The sequence below is a fragment of the Triticum aestivum genome, chromosome 6D (genome assembly GCF_018294505.1).
Source record: "Triticum aestivum cultivar Chinese Spring chromosome 6D, IWGSC CS RefSeq v2.1, whole genome shotgun sequence".
In the NCBI taxonomy this organism is placed as follows: domain Eukaryota; kingdom Viridiplantae; phylum Streptophyta; class Magnoliopsida; order Poales; family Poaceae; genus Triticum; species Triticum aestivum.
In genome coordinates, this window is record NC_057811.1 from 482,827,670 (window position 1) to 482,846,544 (window position 18,875).

At 46.5% G+C, this 18,875-nt stretch overlaps 2 protein-coding genes across 2 annotated transcripts; one reads left to right on the forward strand and one right to left on the reverse strand.

Annotated features, from left to right (window-relative positions):
• The first annotated feature begins 5,123 nt into the window (after positions 1–5,123).
• Positions 5,124–11,127, forward strand: LOC123146191 (pumilio homolog 1). The gene is made up of 11 exons (XM_044565794.1): positions 5,124–5,362; positions 5,815–6,527; positions 6,724–7,654; positions 7,783–8,341; positions 8,422–8,563; positions 8,675–8,782; positions 8,872–9,090; positions 9,177–9,287; positions 9,726–9,920; positions 10,252–10,426; positions 10,588–11,127. The coding sequence occupies exons 2-11, from the start codon at positions 5,892–5,894 to the stop codon at positions 10,626–10,628; spliced, it is 3,117 nt and encodes a 1,038-aa protein (XP_044421729.1). The 5' UTR covers positions 5,124–5,362; positions 5,815–5,891; the 3' UTR covers positions 10,629–11,127.
• A 1,088-nt stretch (positions 11,128–12,215) lies between these two features.
• On the reverse strand, positions 12,216–17,454 carry LOC123146193 (P-loop NTPase domain-containing protein LPA1). Its single transcript, XM_044565795.1, has 7 exons — positions 17,021–17,454; positions 15,160–15,449; positions 14,739–14,820; positions 14,049–14,468; positions 13,190–13,927; positions 12,958–13,062; positions 12,216–12,741 (listed from the first exon to the last, which is right to left on the reverse strand). Exons 1-7 carry the CDS (start codon positions 17,156–17,158, stop codon positions 12,481–12,483), a joined length of 2,034 nt encoding a protein of 677 aa, XP_044421730.1. The 5' UTR covers positions 17,159–17,454; the 3' UTR covers positions 12,216–12,480.
• Between the last annotated feature and the right edge of the window lie 1,421 nt (positions 17,455–18,875).

The window sequence follows — 18,875 nt, forward strand, 5'->3', positions numbered from 1 at the left end:
TCACACCCGATCATCACGTGGTGCTTCGAAACAACGAACCTTCGCAACGGTGCACAGTTAGGGGGAACACGTCTCTTGAAATTTTAGTGAGGGATCATCTTATTTATGCTACCGTCGTTCTAAGCAAATAAGATGTAAACATGATAAACATCACATGCAAATCATAAAGTGACGTGATATGGCCAATATCATCTTGCGCCTTTGATCTCCATCTTCGAGGCGCGGCATGATCACCTTCGTCACCGGCATGACACCATGATCTCCATCATCGTGTCTTCATGAAGTTGTCTCGCCAACTATTACTTCTACTACTATGGCTAACGGTTAGCAATAAAGTAAAGTAATTACATGGCGTTTTCATTGACACGCAGGTCATACAATAAATTAAGACAACTCCTATGGCTCCTGCCGGTTGTCATACTCATCGACATGCAAGTCGTGATTCCTATTACAAGAACATGATCAATCTCATACATCACATATATCATTCATCACATCCTTTTGGCCATATCACATCACATAGCATACCCTGCAAAAACAAGTTAGACGTCCTCTAATTGTTGTTGCATGTTTTACGTGGCTGCTATGGGATTCTAGCAAGAACGTTTCTTACCTACGCAAAAGCCACAACGTGATATGCCAATTTCTATTTACCCTTCATAAGGACCCTTTTCATCGAATCCGATCCGACTAAAGTGGGAGAGACAGACACCCGCTAGCCACCTTATGCAACTAGTGCATGTCAGTCGGTGGAACCTGTCTCACGTAAGTGTACGTGTAAGGTCGGTCCGGGCCGCTTCATCCCACGATGCCGCCGAATCAAGATAAGACTAGTAACGGCAAGTAAATTGACAAAATCGACGCCCACAACTACTTTGTGTTCTACTCGTGCATAGAAACTACGCATAGACCTAGCTCATGATGCCACTGTTGGGGAACGTAGCGGAAATTCAAAATTTTCTACGCATCACCAAGATCAATCTATGGAGTAATCTAGCAACGAGGGGAAGGGGAGTGCATCTACATACCCTTGTAGATCGCGATGCGGAAGCGTTGCAAGAACGCGGATGAAGGAGTCGTACTCGTAGCGATTCAGATCGCGGTTGATTCCGATCTAAGCGCCGAACCACGGCGCCTCCGCGTTCAACACACGTGCAGCCCGGTGACGTCTCCCACGCCTTGATCCAGCAAGGAGAGAGGGAGAGGTTGGGGAAGACTCCGTCCAGCAGCAGCACGACGGCGTGGTGGTGATGGAGGAGCGTGGCAATCCTGCAGGGCTTCGCCAAGCACCGCGGGAGAGGAGGAGGGAGAGGGGTAGGGCTGCGCCAAGAGAGAGATGTTCTCATGTCTCTGGCAGCCCCAAAACCCCCACTATATATAGGGGAGGGGAAGGGGCTGCGCCCCCATCTAGGGTTCCCCCCAAGGGGTGCGGCCAGCCCTAGATGGGAGTTGGAGGGGCGGCCAAGGGGGGAGAGAGGGGGGCGCACCACTAGGTGGGCCTTAGGCCCATCTGAGCCTAGGGTTTCCCCCCTTTCCCCCTTCCCTGCGCCTTGGGCCCCTTGTGGGAGGCGCACCAGCCCACCTAGGGGCTGGTCCCTTCCCACACTTGGCCCACGCAGCCCTCTGGGGCCGGTGGCCCCACCTGGTGGACCCCCGGGACCCTCCCGGTGGTCCCGGTACGTTACCGATAGCACCCGAAACTTTTCCGGTGACCAAAACAGGACTTCCCATATATAAATCTTTACCTCCGGACCATTCCGGAACTCCTCGTGATGTCCGGGATCTCATCCGGGACTCCGAACAACATTCGGTAACCATGTATATCTATTCCCTATAACCCTAGCATCATCGAACCTTAAGTGTGTAGACCCTACGGGTTCGGGAACCATGCAGACATGACCGAGACGTTCTCCGGCCAATAACCAACAGCGGGATCTGGATACCCATGTTGGCTCCCACATGTTCCACGATGATCTCATCGGATGAACCACGATGTCGGGGATTCAATCAATCCCGTATACAATTCCCTTTGTCTACCGGTATGGTACTTGCCCGAGATTCGATCGTCGGTATCCCGATACCTTGTTCAATCTCGTTACCGGCAAGTCTCTTTACTCGTTCCGTAACACATCATCCCGTGATCAACTCCTTGGTCACATTGTGCACATTATGATGATGTCCTACCGAGTGGGCCCAGAGATACCTCTCCGTTTACACGGAGTGACAAATCCCAGTCTCGATTCGTGCCAACCCAACAGACAGTTTCGGAGATACCTGTAGTGCACCTTTATAGCCACCCAGTTACGTTGTGACGTTTGGTACACCCAAAGCATTCCTGCGGTATCCGGGAGTTGCACAATCTCATGGTCTAAGGAAATGATACTTGACATTAGAAAAGCTCTTAGCAAACGAACTACACGATCTTGTGCTAGGCTTAGGATTGGGTCTCGTCCATCACATCATTCTCCTAATGATGTGATCCCGTTATCAACGACATCCAATGTCCATGGTCAGGAAACCGTAACCATCTATTGATCAACGAGCTAGTCAACTAGAGGCTTACTAGGGACATGGTGTTGTCTATGTATCCACACATGTATCTGAGTTTCCTATCAATACAATTCTAGCATGGATAATAAACGATTATCATGAACAAGGAAATATAATAATAACCAATTTATTATTGCCTCTAGGGCATATTTCCAACAAAAGGTTCTTCATAAGCAATACCTCCATGAAGGAAACAACGCACAAGCACCTCTAGAAGGTTGTGCCTTCTCTTGGGTGTAAATTTCTTCTTATCTTCTTTAACCTTGTTACTTGTACGGTATATTGCCTTGTTTCCCTCATAAAAGGATCAACCTGTTCAGGTTATCGATCTGATTTTCTTTATAAACTGGACCAGCCAAATACCAAGAGGGTAACTACTCTTGGCTTTTGACATCTTTGAGCAATATATTCAGGTGGGGGAACTCTCCCGCCGTGACTCCTCAAAAAAATCTAACTAAGCCACTTAAAGTGGACCCAATCCAATTATACAAAAGTAGGTTTATGAAAAAAATAACCTCTTGCGAACTGAGCGTAGCTCGGATGGTTAGGTTTCTTGTGGTGAAATCATCCCACTAGGGTTTAAGTTCTAGACTTGGCACTGGTGCTCACATTTTTCTAGATTTATTTTAGACTTTCCGGTGATGTTCGTTCAGCGGGAGGAGACGTCCCCATCGACTACGAAGGCACATGTGGTAACTTCGTCAATCTCCAGATGTTGTGTTGACTCGGTATCTTAGAGGTGCTCATGAGATAGGGTGTGTGTGTTGGCGCGCGCTCATTGGAGCAGTTGCGTAGCTAGCGCAACACCACGCCTCGGGCTAAGCTTAGTGCTACAGTGCATAGTGGCACTGTATCTCCCGTCAATGAACAATCTTACTGAAGGCCCCTGTTGCCCGGGGCCTGGCTGCACCACAACATAGGAGTGAATGTATGTGCATGTGTGTGATCATCTATGATTATATTATGTTCAAGAAAAAAATACTCCTTTTGAAGATAATTATTTTCGACCATGTGACAACGATGTGACTAACTTGTGACATTTGATACTTGGCTAGAGACATGTAAATGAATCGTGAAAAGGAGATATTGACTGAGCATTGTGCTCCTAAAGATAAAGGATAAAGCGAACACTTTTGAAGAATATTACAACCTTCCCTGTCACTTACATCTAGCCACCAATACGAATAGAAGCTAAAAGAACGAAAATGTGAAGGAATGCAATACCTAAATTTGAAGAAAGCATAAACCTATATCAACTCATAGAGTTAGAAGTAGTAATAGTAGTAGTCATCGGCATCATCTTGGAACAAACCAAAATATCTTTGAGAAATACAATACAAACTCATACACGAAGATGTATTGTCTTGATTCTTTTAGATTGACAAGGTGTACTCTTTTGCGTACATTCATTTTCTTATTAAGATGACCAAATATCTTACCATTAGCTCTCCATATAGTTTATAGATGGTATTAAAAAAGCAACTTTGGTCCCAAGGATATTATTTTAGTAACAAGATTGTATTTCTCAACCATCACATTTCTAGATGATAAACCTTACTCTTCCCGCAAAGAAATAATGCCCCAATGATAGCACATGTCAAAAAAACAATATTTATCCCGTGATTCTCTTTTCTGAAACAATGACATAGGAAGAAAAAAGGAAAATGGTGCATTCATGCACCAATGCCGCCAAAGATGATTTCTCCGATCCACTAGCTAGCTTTCCTCGGTCCTCCCCTTGAGAGGCCACCCAACAAAACTACGCAACACCCAACTCCCTCTCCCTTTCCGCCGGCCGAACCATCTAGGAATTCTCCTCCCTCCCCATTGCAGCCGCCACCGCTCTCCCCTCCGCGCTCCGCCTCCTCGCCCGCACCGCTCTACTAGTCTGTGTGGAGCGATGATCCACCTACCCTCCCGGCCTTGGATCGATTCATTCCGTCTGTTGGAGGTGACGAACCCTAACTGTAACCATTTGAAAATTGAGTGACCGACTTGTGACATTCTTATGATAGACAAAAACTCTAGTATTGTGCAATATTTGAGTGATAGAAGAAGAAGAAGAAGAAGAAGAAGAAGAAGAAGAAGAAGTCATATCGGTCAAGAGAACAATACATACATAAATAATAAACCATAGAATGGAGTGTGATTGATTCTGATGTCACGAAGACGATGACATCACGTATGTGCTTGACTGGAGGACGACTTGTACTCTTTTGTGTGCACTTTTTAATACAACAATACATCCGCATCATAGTTTTCTAAGAGTGCTCCGTTTTTAACAGTTATATTACTGAAACTAAACTTTCACCTCCCCGGCCATGATTTTATTTTCTTGACCACCAAGCCAGTTGCTAAAAACACCTAGCAATCATCTCAAAGATATTTTTTTTCTTCCGAAAGAAAGAACATAACAAGAAAAGAAAAAGGGAAGGAAAGAAAAGGGTGCATTGCATTGCATAGGACTAGTATACTAGCCAGGAGGAGGAAAGCTGCACCAAATCCGCCAAGGATGGTTTTTTCTTCTTCGGTCCACTAGCTTTGCCTTTGTCTTTGCCTTTGCCTAGCCTAGGAGAGGAGAGGAGAGGAGATCGACCAACAAAACCAACACAGCACCCAGCTCCCCCTCCCCTTTCCTCCCCCCCTCCCCTCTCCGCCCGCCCGCCGAACCCTCCAGGAATTCTCCCCTCGCCCGCTAGCCGCCGCCCCTCCCCCCACTCGTCCGCGCCGCTCCGCCGGACTGGCGTGGAGCGGGGATCCGTCCGTCCGCCGGGGCTCCGATTGATTCCCCCCGCCCGTCCGTCCGTCGGAGGTGACGAACCCTAACTCGACCTGCTTGGATTATTATTCTTCCCGGAGTTTGTTGATGTTTCTCTTGCTTCCTCCCCAATCCGTTCGTCGTTGCCGATTTGTTCGCTGCTTCGATGGAGTGGCCAGTGGGTTTGCTGATTTCTTGCCAGATAATCAGGGGTTCAGTTGCTTGAACCCTCGGCAGGTCCGCCCCTAAAAGGTGGGATTTTGTTGTTGTTGGGGTTCCTCTTGCTGCTGCTATCCGGGTAGAGAAATTGACGAAATCAGCTGGGAATTCAGCCGATTCCCTGTCGCTTGTGTTTGGTTTCTTGGCCCTGGCTCTGCTTCTCTGCTTCTGATCGTTTTCTCTGTAGTTCATCCAGTGCTTCTTCCCGAAGCTTCGTGTGTGTTCCTCTTTAATCTCGGTGTGAAATTCGGAGTTCTAATCACCGTTCCGGTGCTTGCTGGTTTCAGGTTTCGTGTGGGAACGAAGGCGGAAAGGAAGGAAGGAAACAGAGCCGACCGGCTAAGTGACCAGGGCTGCGGCGGCGATGGCTCCGTCTCCGGCGGGCCCCACCTTCGAGGACCTCGAGCGCGACCTGCAGGCGGTGCTCATGGACCAGAACCACCACGGCGGCGGCGGCGGCGGCGGCGCCTCCGCCGAGGAGCTCAGCATGTACCGCAGCGGCAGCGCTCCCCCCACCGTCCAGGGCGCCCGCGCCGCCGTCGGCACGCTCTTCTCGGCCGCGCCCCCGGCCCATGTGGACAACAGCGGCCTCGGCGGCGCCGACATGCTATCCGAGGAGGAGATTCTGTCTCACCCGGCGTACCTGCAGTACTACTACAACAACGAGCACCTTAACCCGAGGCTGCCGGTGCCAATGGTGTCCAAGGAGGACTGGCGCGTGGCGCAGAGGTTCCAGGCTGCCTCCGGGGGCATCGGGGACTGGAGGAGGAGGCCCTCGGAGGCCACTGGCGGGAGCTCTCTGTTCTCGGTGCAGCCAGGAGCACGCGAAGGCAACGGAGTGGACTATCTCCTGAATGATAGGATGGGCAGAGGTGAAAGGAATGGGCTCGCACGCCAGCAGTCGTCGGAGTGGCTTGGGCAAGCCGCTGATGGGCTTATTGGGTTGTCTGATGTCAATGGCCTCGCCTCCCGCCGCAAGAGCTTTGCGGATGCCCTGCAGGTTGAAAATATTTTCTTATTGCATTTGCTGTGATCAATAGATTCTTTAACCTTCAGTAGAACTACATGATGGAAATAAATTGTCTTTGCACTTATACTGATAGGCTACTTCTACAATGCATCACTTTTTTGACTATTTTGTAGCATGTAAGTCTCGGTTTGTTTTGTTATCTAATTTACAGTGGTTTCCATGACAGGAAAATATTAGCCGTCCTGCTTCTAAAGCTGGTCATCTTTCACGCTCTAATAGCCGGAATGCTTTTGAGAGCCCAAATCTTTCGCGCTCTAATAGCCGGAATGCTTTTGAGGGCCCGAATCTTTCACGCTCTAATAGCCGAAATGCTTTTGAGAGCCCAAATCAAGTAAGGTCCTCTGAGTCATCAAAGGCACAACTTCAGAGTAGGTCAGAATCTATGAATGGCTTTCGGTCTGGAACGGCTTCACCCAGTCTTGTCAGGGTACAAAGTTTAGGTTCTTCAATGTCGCACACATTTGCTTCTGCAGTAGGCTCTTCGATCTCAAGAAGCACCACCCCTGACCCTCAGTTGATGCAGAGGGCTCCAAGCCCTTGCCTTCCTCCAGTTGGAGTTAGGATGGGAAAAGCTGATAAAATGGTTGAAGGCAGAAATGTCACTTCTCGTAATCATGATGGTTCTGACACTGCAGCAGCTCTATCTGCTATGTCCAGTTTAAACCTCTCGGGGAACAACATGGCCAATTTAGAAAGTGATGTGCAAAATCATATTTACCAGAACTTTGGTGGCGATCAAAGAGATGCGCTCTTTAATGTTCCAAAGGAGCATAGACAGTTTTCTACACAGAACTTAGTTCATAATGCTGATGAAGAGCCGATAAATGCCCTGGAATATGCAGTCTTTCCAAATGGTAGCAGTCACTTGAGTAATCCAAATATGAGTAAACTGGCAGCTGAAAGCAACAGCAAGTTCCCTGCACAATCACAGCATGGTAATGGGCACAAGAAAGGATCTTTGCTGAGCCCGACTGGACCTGTGTATCTCTACCAAAACCTGAATGGTGATGGCTCAAACATTGATGTACCTGGACGACATGCAAAGGCTAATTCACGAAGTTCTGGCTCGTCCATGCTGAATAATCACCTGAATACTGGTACTCTCTCTCTCCCTCTCTCTCTCTCTCTCTCTCTCTCTCTCTCTCTCTCTCTCTCTCTGTGTGTGTGTGTGTGTGTGTGTGTGTGTGTGCTCCCATTGTTTCCTGACTTGTGTTTTCCTGTCCAGATGGTGAATATGCCAACCTTCTTTCAAATCAAAGGGGGACTGGTTATCAGGTCCAACCAATGGATGCAGTTTATGCCCCTTACTTGCAGGCAAACCCCAACTCTCCCCTTGGTGCAGCTGGAAGCATGAGTCCTTTCCGGGGAAGTAACTTTTCTGGTTCAGGCCACATGGATAATGCTGCATATCAAAAGGCTTATCTTGCATCATTACTTGCTCAGCAGAAGCTACAGTACGGAATGCCATACATGGGCAAATCTGGTGGTCTTAGCCCAACTCTTTATGGCAGTGAACAAGCATATGGCATGGACATGGCATATTTATCAAGTCCAACATCTAGCCATTTTATCCCATCTCCCCAGGGTCATGCCAGGCAAGGAGATAGGCTAACACGTATTCCATCCATGGCAAGGAGCACCACTGGAGGAGCTATGGGATCATGGAGTTCAGAGAATGGTCTGGTAGATAATGCTTATGAGTCTACTCTGCTGGAGGAATTCAAGACCAATAAGACCCGATCTTTTGAGCTGCTAGATATTGTAGGTCATGTGGTCGAGTTCAGGTATTACTTCCTGGATTTAAACTGAGTATAGTTGCTGTGTTTATCTTTATGTGGGATACTAATATGATTCCCCTCTGCAGCTCGGATCAGTATGGGAGTCGCTTTATACAGCAGAAACTTGAAACAGCTTCTACTGAAGAGAAGAACATGATTTTTCCAGAAATACTTCCCCAAGCACGAACGTTGATGACTGATGTTTTTGGAAACTATGTTATACAGAAGGTGAGCAACTATCTTATGCATTTGTATCGAACAAATTTGATTTACTTATTAACGGTTTTTTAGTTTATCTTATTATTTTAAGACCTCAGCTTAATTTGTTGTTCTTGGCAGTTCTTCGAGTATGGGACTGAACCACAACAGAAGCAATTGGCAAACCTACTCAAGGGTCATGTATATACGCTGAGTACACAAATGTATGGCTGCCGGGTTATTCAGAAGGTATGTATTGCTACAAACTAAACTTTTCCCTACCAAATCAGTTATGGACTAGCTGTTTACAGTCTTAGGGACATCATATTTTTCTGTAGGCTTTAGAAGTGGTTGGTGTGGAGCAACAAACACAAATGGCTTTGGAGCTTGACGGAAACACAATTATTCTGAAATTAGTTCGTGATCAGAACGGCAACCATGTAATCCAGAAGTGCATAGAATGCATCCCTCAAGAAAGGATACAGTTCATCGTTTCTGCTTTTTATGGACAAGTGGTTGAACTTTCCACCCATCCATATGGTTGCCGTGTTATTCAGGTGCTATATCAACCTATATCTGGTTTTAATGGATGCGTTTCATTCACAATTTACTAAATTTACCTACCTGTATTGACTACCACCAGAGAGTCTTGGAGCACTGTGATGATGAAAGCACGCAAAATGCCATGATGGAGGAGATCATGCAGTGTGTGGTTCCTTTGACACAAGACCAGTATGGCAATTATGTTATCCAGGTAGCTGCTTATTCATTTACTTGTTAAATATTTGTCGTTGAACAATTTCACTTGGGCCTAGTATATTAAATTAGTGGGAGGGATGGGTCATGTTGGATTTCTTCTACCAAGTTGGCAGTTACATATCATGTAAATGCTCTTTCTCTTGTTTTTATATCTCGTTAGAAGTAGTTTCTAATTACCGAATGTGCTTGTACTGTTTTGTTCATACTTTCTGCCCAGTACCACCAAGTGTTTTGATTTGTTTGGTGTGATCTATCATATGCCGATGTATGATATTATATATAGAGAGTTTTTTTCTTCTGTTTACCACTTTCTCGTACTTTTTTCCTTCTGTTTACCACTTTCTCGTATTACTGTATAGACTAGCGATTACCTAGTTGAAAGTTTCATGTATCCCACTTTACACAAAGGGCTTTTGGTTTCTTTGTTTTGTAGCATGTCTTGCAACACGGGAAACCAGAAGAACGTACTTCTATAATTAAGCAGCTTGCTGGGCAGATCGTGAAGATGAGCCAACAAAAATTTGCTTCCAACGTTGTTGAGAAGTGTCTGTCTTTTGGTTCTCCTGAGGAGCGCCAGATTCTAATTAATGAAATGCTTGGCACTACTGACGAGAATGAGCCATTACAGGTGTGTTTTCAACCAGCTGTTTAAGCATACTGGTTCTTTGTTGCAGAACATGCTCTGTGTAGAAATAAAATTGATATTTATTGACTACCTGAATATAGCTCTTATGTGCTATGGCTGCTGAATTTTGGTATAATTATTGGCACAAGCTATTTCTTGTTTTGTTTATGTCTTTGAGGAACTGAAGTTGTTCAGCATGCCATATGTGTGAAACTGTTTTCTGTTTCCTCATCTGCTGCTTCAAGGCGCAGATGTGGATACCACGTCTTTATTATTCTAAAGCTTGTATTTTCGGGCAATTTCAGTCTTCTGACGTCTAGCTTCTGCTTTCCAGGCAATGATGAAAGACCAGTTTGCAAACTATGTAGTGCAGAAGGTTTTGGAGACTTGCGACGACCACAACCGTGAGCTGATTCTTTCGCGTATCAAGGTCCACCTGAACGCACTGAAGAGATACACCTACGGGAAACATATTGTTGCCCGGGTGGAGAAGCTTATAGCCGCAGGAGGTACCAGTTTCCAAAGCCCCTTTTAGTCATCCTTACTGCAATTCATCCTTCTTCGTTTTTAAGATGCATGGTCATGGAGGCGTTTGCTTGTTGCTTCCTAATCTGCATATCTTTGCAAATCCTTCTTCCATTTGGATTTAATTTGTATTTCTCATTTGCAGAAAGGCGTATCGGGGTCTCGTCGCAGTCTTGCAGAGATTGAATGGTTAGTTTGACAGAATAACCCCTGTACAGACAGATAGCGAGGCTAGCCTTACCAGTAGTCGTTGTCCAGTGCCGTCGTCGGAGAAGTTGGAGCTCAAGAAAGCCTTTGATTGTAAATAAAGGAGGGGGCCTCTGGGAATAAAGAAAGAGAAAGAGAAGAGATTTTGCTTGTTCAAAAGGAGAGAAGTTGTATATTTGTACCGTTTTTCCCTCTTCGAGTAAGATACATATCTATATATGAATATATAAGAAAGGCAAAGCATGGAAGCAAATTAGCTGAAATATTTAGGGTTAGATGATGATGGGAAGCAAGGATACCTGTAGATCCTTTTGCCTTGGGTTTCATCGGTGTATAAGGTTTCCATCTCTTGTAAAGATTTCCTATTTTACTGATGTTTCGCAGAAATCAAATGTTTCAGTCTTTGTAAAGAAGGTTTCACAGAAATCAAATGAATGCCTGTCTATGAAATGAATGCATGCAGCTCTGGAAGTACCAATCTTTTTATTATGTTTCGTCTATGAAATGTCAGCATGCCGCTCTGGAAGTACCAATCTTTTTATTATGTTTTTTTTTCAAAACTGAGGCAAAAGGTTTGCCTCATATATTAATTAAGCAGAGAGGGGAGTTTGTTACAACAGTCACCCTTACACGGCATGAAAGATTACTCACAGAAAATAACAGACCCTAGTTTCTTTGCTCCGGCGGTGACCCAAAGATTTGCCTCGTTAGTGATCATAGTGAGCAAAAATGGCGGTGGGGCGCTCTTATGACGGAAGACCCGGGCATTTCTTTTATTCCATATGGTCCATGACACCAGCATGGTCAGCGAGGCCATCGCTTTTCTGTTGGGGACTCCTGCGCCGGTTCGATTTGTCCACCAATTCTTGATGGAAACATCCAGATGCCACAAGGAGGTGTCCATTTGTTCTAGACGGAATTTCTCAGTGACCATCTTCCAAAGCCGTATGGAATAACGGCACTTGAAGAAAACATGTGGCCCACTCTCTTGCTCCTTTTTGCAAGAGGACAAAGACCACAATTTGGCCATCCCCGCTTGGCAAGCCTGTCGGCTGTCCAGACTTCAGAGTCTATCTTGGATAGCCAACCAAGCAAAGAACTCATGTGTGGTAGATGCATCTTTTTCCATCTTTTTTGGTGTTGATGTCTTACCTGCTAATTTTACTCTTTCAAGCTGTCTCTCGACTTTTGACATATTTTCCTCTTATTTCCTCATAACGATACATCAAATATTTATCGAGAGTTCATGTTTTGACTTCTATTCTTAGTTTCATCACAGGAACATTTGCATGCTCATAATAGCAGTTGAAAGAGAGGAACTGGCTGAATTTGTTGCACTGGCGCTAGGCTTGGCAACTGTTGTTAACAACTACACCCAGTTGCCTCGGTTAGAAATATAATTTGTGTCACAACTCATAACTGATCTAAAATGTAATTAGATGAATTGTTGTTCAAAGCATGATCTTGCAACAGTTAAAATACGCCTTATATTTCGAAACTGGTGGGTGGAGTATGTGTCCACCGCCTGCACCGACTTCCGACAGAATATATTCTTGCGCAAATTCAGAATGCAATTTCAACTTTTCATTATTCGAGTTTCGACAAAAGGGCAAAGCCCCAGGATTCCTATATATAGCCAAGCATGAGATCCTCTAACAGTCACAACCACCAACCATAAGCTCATATGGGTACAGTAACCGGTGCAGACTCCTAAGCACCACCGGAGAATGTGCCCAGGAGCACCGCGGCTGACAGTGAACCGTGGCAGTGGTGTCTGCCGGACGGCACCACCGGCTTTTCTTCCCCCAGGGGTTGGTCGGGGGCGGCTGTGTCACGCGCACGGCATCTTTGTGGCGGCGACGTCCTTGGACATCGTGAAGAGGTCCAGGTTGTGGTGGTACCTGCCCTCCACCACGGCGTCATCTGCTCCAAGGATGCTCTCATCCATGGGCGGTGACCTCCTGGCGCCGTACCCCGCAGCCTGCTCGTCGTCGTCGGAGCAGTTGCCGTTCTCCATCACGTCCTGCATCGCTAGGTCATCGTACTCCTCGTCGGACTTGGTGGAGTGCTCGTCGACGGAGCCTGCCTCAATCTGAAGGAAACGGTTGGCACAGAAAACACTTAGCAATCTGGTTCACTGATGCACAGGCTTTGAAATGAGGCACGCTATCAACTGGCGTTCCTGGTTAGTATATGGCACAATATATTTGGAGTTTTAGGAAGCACCAGCTGCAATCAAGTGTCTGCTACCACAACAGAAGTACGAGCAAATCGCACTAGAAAAATTGCTGGATAACATAGTAGCTACCTCATGAACATCTCTTTCTTCATCAGTTAGATCCTCATCAGTTTCAGCATCAGGTGGGTCGTCAGCATCTTCTTCACTACCATAGACTGAATAATCCTCCATATGCTGGAAAGGTCACCAGAGCATTCGTTAGATCGGAATGCATAGCATCAGCAATCGACTAAAAAAACATTAACACATTACTGCCAGTATTAATAACAAACATATCTTAGTGTTGATGCACAACACATACCTCTTTGGAGGCGCAGTCTGACGTCTTTGGTGAACTGCAGCATGAGGAGAAGTATCTACCGCCTGTCTCGATGCCATCAGCCCTCAGGTCATCTACACTTCCAGCATGGCTGGTGCCACCACCTGTGTCACTCAGCCACGCGCTAATCCCGAAAGAACCAAACTGGAGATTAACTGACTCCGCCTTCCCAATTTGTGATGGGTTAACCATATGATTTCCTACTGATCTACCACTGCCTGTACTGCCATTAGCATTGCCATCACCTGAATCTACATGCCAAGCCTTAGTCACCGAACCATCAGGGTTAAGGAGAGCCATCAGATTCCTCGAAGACCCCTTCCTTTGAATGAACTGGAACATGCCCTTGGAACCCAAGGAGTTAGCTGCACGTTGGTTCCTGTATTCCTCATCCACTACAGGAACAGTGTTTGTGTTGAGGTCATACAGCTGCTCCCCAACTTCTCGCCGGCGAAGACAGCTGAAAACCGTGGCGTGTATCGCTGCCACGCTCTGGTCAACGTTAGTGTTGTTAATTTTCGGCACAAGATGCTTGTCTGCTCGGTTGCAAAGGTATTCCTGGATAGCCCTGATGTTCCGAATGTACTTGATGTATCTGTTCTTTGCTGGGTCCAGTGTCATGTACTTTGCGCGCACAGCAAACCGTTCCATGTGCTTCTCCTCATTTGCAATGTATACCATAAATGGTATTATGGAAGGATGTTTCTTCATTAGCCCCATCTATTAGATATTCAAAATAAAATATAGCTTAGTCCATTCATCAGTGCAACAAAATATATAACAGGTAAACGACGCGAGAGCTGTAATAGAATATTAGTGTTGCTTCTGGACTAGTACGCACCACAAAATTGAGGCTCAAATGAACTCCTTCAACAATAACAGATTGCTTCTGCTCTTCCCAGGATGTAATTAATCTGTCCAGGCTGTCGATGACCATCTCGCTTTGAGCCTTGAACCCTTCTATTGCCATTTGTTTGCTGCCAATCAGCTCGGTCCTAGGAGGTAATACTGAGGAGCCGTGACGAGATTTAACATCTGAAGTGTCATCTTGGCCTTCACTGGTGTTAGGATGAGAAACCATTGCGAGCTTCTTCGCCTGGCGCTTAGCCTTTGACTGAGCAACTGCAACAGGGTCCAAGTATTCTCCTGCATGGTAGGTTGATGCATAGAGAAGAGGATTTTGCTTTTCATCTGCAAAGCTTCTCATCATATGGCGTATAGAATCAGTAGAAACCACTGTCGTTATGCCCAATCTACTACCCTGGATAAAACAAACAGACTGTATTTAGCATTCAGAAAAGAGTCAGCATCACGTATCTCTTTAATTTACAGTGCAATCTTCTAAAAGCAACAAGAAACACAACAGAGCAGGAAAAGGTGTCAAAACGCTTTAAATTGGTATTTGATATGCAGATACTTATCATTAAATGCTTCTGTGTGTACCAAACTACTGTGTCACTGGTGTTCTATATAGTATAGCTATCACCTATCCAGAAATGGCTGAGACGCTTAGGTTAGAAAATTAACATACCAACAGAGACGATAGGGTGGACTTGCCGCATCCGCTTGTCCCACACAAGAGTACTGTCACCGATTCCTTTTTCTCCTTAATTCTGATCAGAATAATTGGAAAAAGACAGAATTGCAAAAATTAGCTGCCGTTGAATTCATTGAGTAGCTACCTATGGGCGCACCGAGATGACTTGGGTGATATATGCATATTTCATTGGAGCATAGTGCATGCACCGTGCTCATAAGAATAATTTAGCTTTTTTCGAAGGAATCATCTGACTTTAACAAAGCACGCTAAGCATAAATGTCTGTCCTAAGCCTGCTCAGTTGTGGACATAATAGATGACTAGGAGCTGTAAATGAAATAGATGAAGAAATATGCTAGTTGGATTGCTTCTAATTCATATGAACTCAATAAGATACAGATAGGGTAAAGTTACCGGCAAGCAAGAAGCAAGTCGGCCTTCTGGTTTGGTCCAACATACTTGTAAGAAGAGAGTGCATCACACACGATATTCAGAAACCTCTCTCTTGAAACAAGAATCGTTGTTTGTGTCTTGTACAATTCGAAGGGCAAGCTGCTGCTACTTGCGTCTGGAATTTCTGTGTTAAGCATCTCAGCATCTTCTCCAATGCCCATGCTAGAGACATTTTCTTCTTTAACAGCCCTGTCCGACCTTGATGCATCCAAGAATTCACTCCTCATCACACTGAATACTCTCTTGCTAATCTGACGGTGACAACAAGGGAGACAAAAAAGAAACTGTTAAACTCCACACACCAATAAAAATAAGTTGTGCACACGAACGGCGTATTAGTTCGCAGCTTATCAAAATAGACGATGAGGAAAATAAGATACGCCAAACAGTCATGACCAAATCAGAGTAAGAAAATTAAGTTAAGTGAGAACCTGATACCAGAGCTCAGGTCAACTCCAAGATGCATATTTGCTTAGGCAGCTAACCAAAATGGACGATGAGAAAAACAAGATATGCCAAACAGTCATGACCAAATCATAGTAAGAAAATTACGTCAAGTGAGAACCTGATGCCAGAGCTCAGGTCAACTCCAAGATGCATATTTGCTTGTAGGAAGCTAATCGAAATGGAAGATGAGGAAGACAAGATACGCCAAACAGTCATGACCAAATCAGAGTAAGAAAATTATGTCAAGTGAGAACCTGATACCACAGCTCAGGTCAAATCCAAGATGCATATTGGCTTAGGAAGCTATAATCGAAATGGACGATGAGGAAAACAAGATATGCCAAACAGCCATCACCAAATCAGAGTACAGAAAATTACGTCAAGTGAGAACCTGATACCGGAGCTCAGGCCAGTTCCAAGATACAGACTAGAACGGTAGCCCGTCAAGCTACAGTTCCCGAGCATAAAGATCATTGGCAAGGCAAAGCCTAGATGTCTATATCATCATAACATGGTGATGTCTCTGTCATCAGAGCACAATAGATCGAAGAAAGGAATAGCGATTCACACTAGGTGTAGCAAGGGGCAACGGTATGTGACGATAATGACCCCCAAGTAAAGTATCACCAAAAGACAAAATTCAGTCTGCAACAAGAGGAATAGCTTGGACAAAATACGCGGAATCAGATCCAATCTTTTGTTGCAAAGAATGACCCTGGCCAAAAGATGGCGAAAAGGATATGAGAGTTTCCTGTCGAATCCAATCCAAGGGAAGTGAACCGACCCGGGGGAGCTTGGATTGGATTGAGCCAAGAACATGATGTGCTCATCGATTGGCGGAGCAGTTGTCGCCTTCCCATGTCAAAATCGCCCCACCGCCAAACACTATGCCAGGCATGCCTAACTACATCGCTTGAGCAAAGAAGAACCAATTCAAAACCCTGCTAGGCATGTGCTGTCCGTGAATGAACATGAAGGATCCATGGCATCTACTAGAACATAATAGAAGCAGGCAGAGGCAGTTGTCACCTTGCCGTGTCAAAATCGTCCCACTGCCAAACACTATGCTGGGCATGCCTAACTACATCGTCTGAACCAGGAAGGAGCAATTCAAGCAGCAGCGCGAGAACTCTATGCTGCACATGTTGCTGGCCATGGAGGATCCATGGCATCTAAAACAGAGCAGAAGCAGGCAGTTCCGTCCTCAGTCTAATCTAATCGCGGCATGACGCGAGCGTGTCCCGTGAGGGCGCGCGAGGGCCTCCAATCGGAGGCGAGCGGCCCTCCATTGCTCGGGAGGGATCAAGATCGCGGACAGCGAGAGCGGCAGCAGAGAGGGGAAGGAGATGGGGGGAGGGGAGGGGGGACGACGGACCTTGAAGGCGTGGCGAGCCTTGCAGCCCATGAGCTGGAGGGTGCTCTGCAGGACGGGGCGCGTGTACCGGAACGCCCGCCGGCCGCCGCCGTCGGCGACGGCAATGTAGAGCAGCTTGGGCGGCGCCGTCTCCGCCATGGCCGGGCCCGGATCAGGGACCCTCACGGAGCCCGCTGGGTCAAAGATGGGGTTTTCAGGCGCATTGCGGCGGCGGGGTCATGGGCGCGGGCATGAGCGTGGGCGTGGGGCGGTGGGGGAGGGCCGAGAAGGCAAGCAAGCAGGTGTCGTCACGACGTCCACGCCGCGCGCGCCCATTGCTTCCACATGGCCGCGCTCCCTCTCCCTCTCTCTCTCCGCTCTGCACGAGAGGAGTCGTCGCCTTCCTCCTCCGCTTTCTCTCTCTAAAGTTGTGGGATTTGGCCTCCCTCCTCTGCTTTTCTCCTCTCCTCCTTCCGCTTTTATTGCCTCCTGCCTCTCTCCTTTTTTTTCTCTCTTTTCTTTTACCCTTTTTTTATAGAGCTATTAATGTACAAATAATAAAAGTGCTACTTGAAGACGTGGCGTCGACCCGTTGGCTGGGCAGCTGGGGTTGTTGCCAGCCCACCTGAGTTCGAGTCCCGACTCAGACTCGCTCATAAATGCTATCTCCTAAGAAGCGTTCACCATCTAAGAGGGTCCTTAATTTAAGATATGTTATTAAACATTGTTAATGCAATTAATAAAACTGACACACATTGAACGAGGAACAAAGCAAGTACTTTCTCCTCCTGCTTTAAATCAAAGCTTTGATTTGAACATCAACATGGTTGTATCCCATTTGCAAGGTTGCGGTGTCACATCCTTGCTAACCGAGGTTCGGTTACCGTCGGGAACGAATTTGGTATCTCGCCCAGGTGGGCCCCCTTAATATATTGTCCACGAGGATTCTCCCCTATTAGTTCTCGTTTTAAATGGCTCGAATATAACTTTGACATCAATCACGAGATTCTAATAGTCCAGTATTATTCTTATTGAATTTTATTTGTTTTCGAATCCCTCTTGTGTGGATCTTTTCGTGCGAATGGTTGTATCTGTCCATCGTCTATACGTGGCACTGGCTGTAGTATTAAGGCTGTGTTTGTTTGGGTTTTAGAGACCAGTTTCCGGTAGAAATAAGCTGAAGCCGTAACAAACAGCTAAAATGGAGCTGTTTTGGGCTCACAGTCCAAAACTGTTTTAGTCGTTTTTACGTGGTACTGGTTGAAGCGAGCCGAGCCGTGCTTCGACCCGGAAACTGTTTTGCCGCAGTGAAATTCCCACCGATGCCCTTGTTAATTCAGCCCAATTACGAAAGGAATGCCCCCGATGCCCTGTTTCAGTCGATCCCCGTCTCGTCTCCTTCATCGCTAACACACGCACGCAGAGGGCAGCGAGAGGGAGAGGAACCTAGGGTTCCACCGCCGCCACCGCAAGAGCCGCCAGCGCCTCCGCTCTCCGCCGCCGCAAGAGCCCCCGCCGTCGCCGTCATCCACTGCCTCCACTCGCCGTCATCCGCCGCGGGAGCCGCCGCCGCCTCCACTCGCTGTCATCCCTACTCGCCGGTCCCCTCCACCGCCTCCACTCGCCTTCATCCACCGCCGGCCCCCGACGCCCACTCCCTCGTGCACCCATGTCGTCGGCTGTGGTGAGCATTTCTTGGCAGAAAATTTTATTCTTTGTGGATGCTCTACTTGCTGTATATGCTACATAATGCTTGATGTGGATGCTCTGCTTGCTGTACATGCTGCATAATGCTTGATGTGGATGCTCTTCTTGCTTGAGGCTTGATACATGATGCATGCTTATTGTACATTGATGGGTAAATAAAGATTTCAAG

What these genes read in the sequence shown, in the direction of transcription:
- LOC123146191 (XM_044565794.1), top strand. Translation starts at nt 5,892, where the DNA reads ATGGCTCCGTCTCCGGCGGGCCCCACCTTCGAGGACCTCGAGCGCGAC. An exon ending in ATGGTTGCCGTGTTATTCAG is followed by an intron (nt 9,091 to 9,176) that starts GTGCTATATCAA and finishes GACTACCACCAG; the next exon opens with AGAGTCTTGGAGCACTGTGA. An exon ending in ATGGCAATTATGTTATCCAG is followed by an intron (nt 9,288 to 9,725) that starts GTAGCTGCTTAT and finishes TTTGTTTTGTAG; the next exon opens with CATGTCTTGCAACACGGGAA.
- LOC123146193 (XM_044565795.1), bottom strand. Translation starts at nt 17,158, where the DNA reads ATGGCGGAGACGGCGCCGCCCAAGCTGCTCTACATTGCCGTCGCCGAC. An exon ending in GACTTGCTTCTTGCTTGCCG is followed by an intron (nt 14,821 to 15,159) that starts GTAACTTTACCC and finishes TATTCTGATCAG; the next exon opens with AATTAAGGAGAAAAAGGAAT. An exon ending in CAGACTGCGCCTCCAAAGAG is followed by an intron (nt 13,063 to 13,189) that starts GTATGTGTTGTG and finishes TGACCTTTCCAG; the next exon opens with CATATGGAGGATTATTCAGT.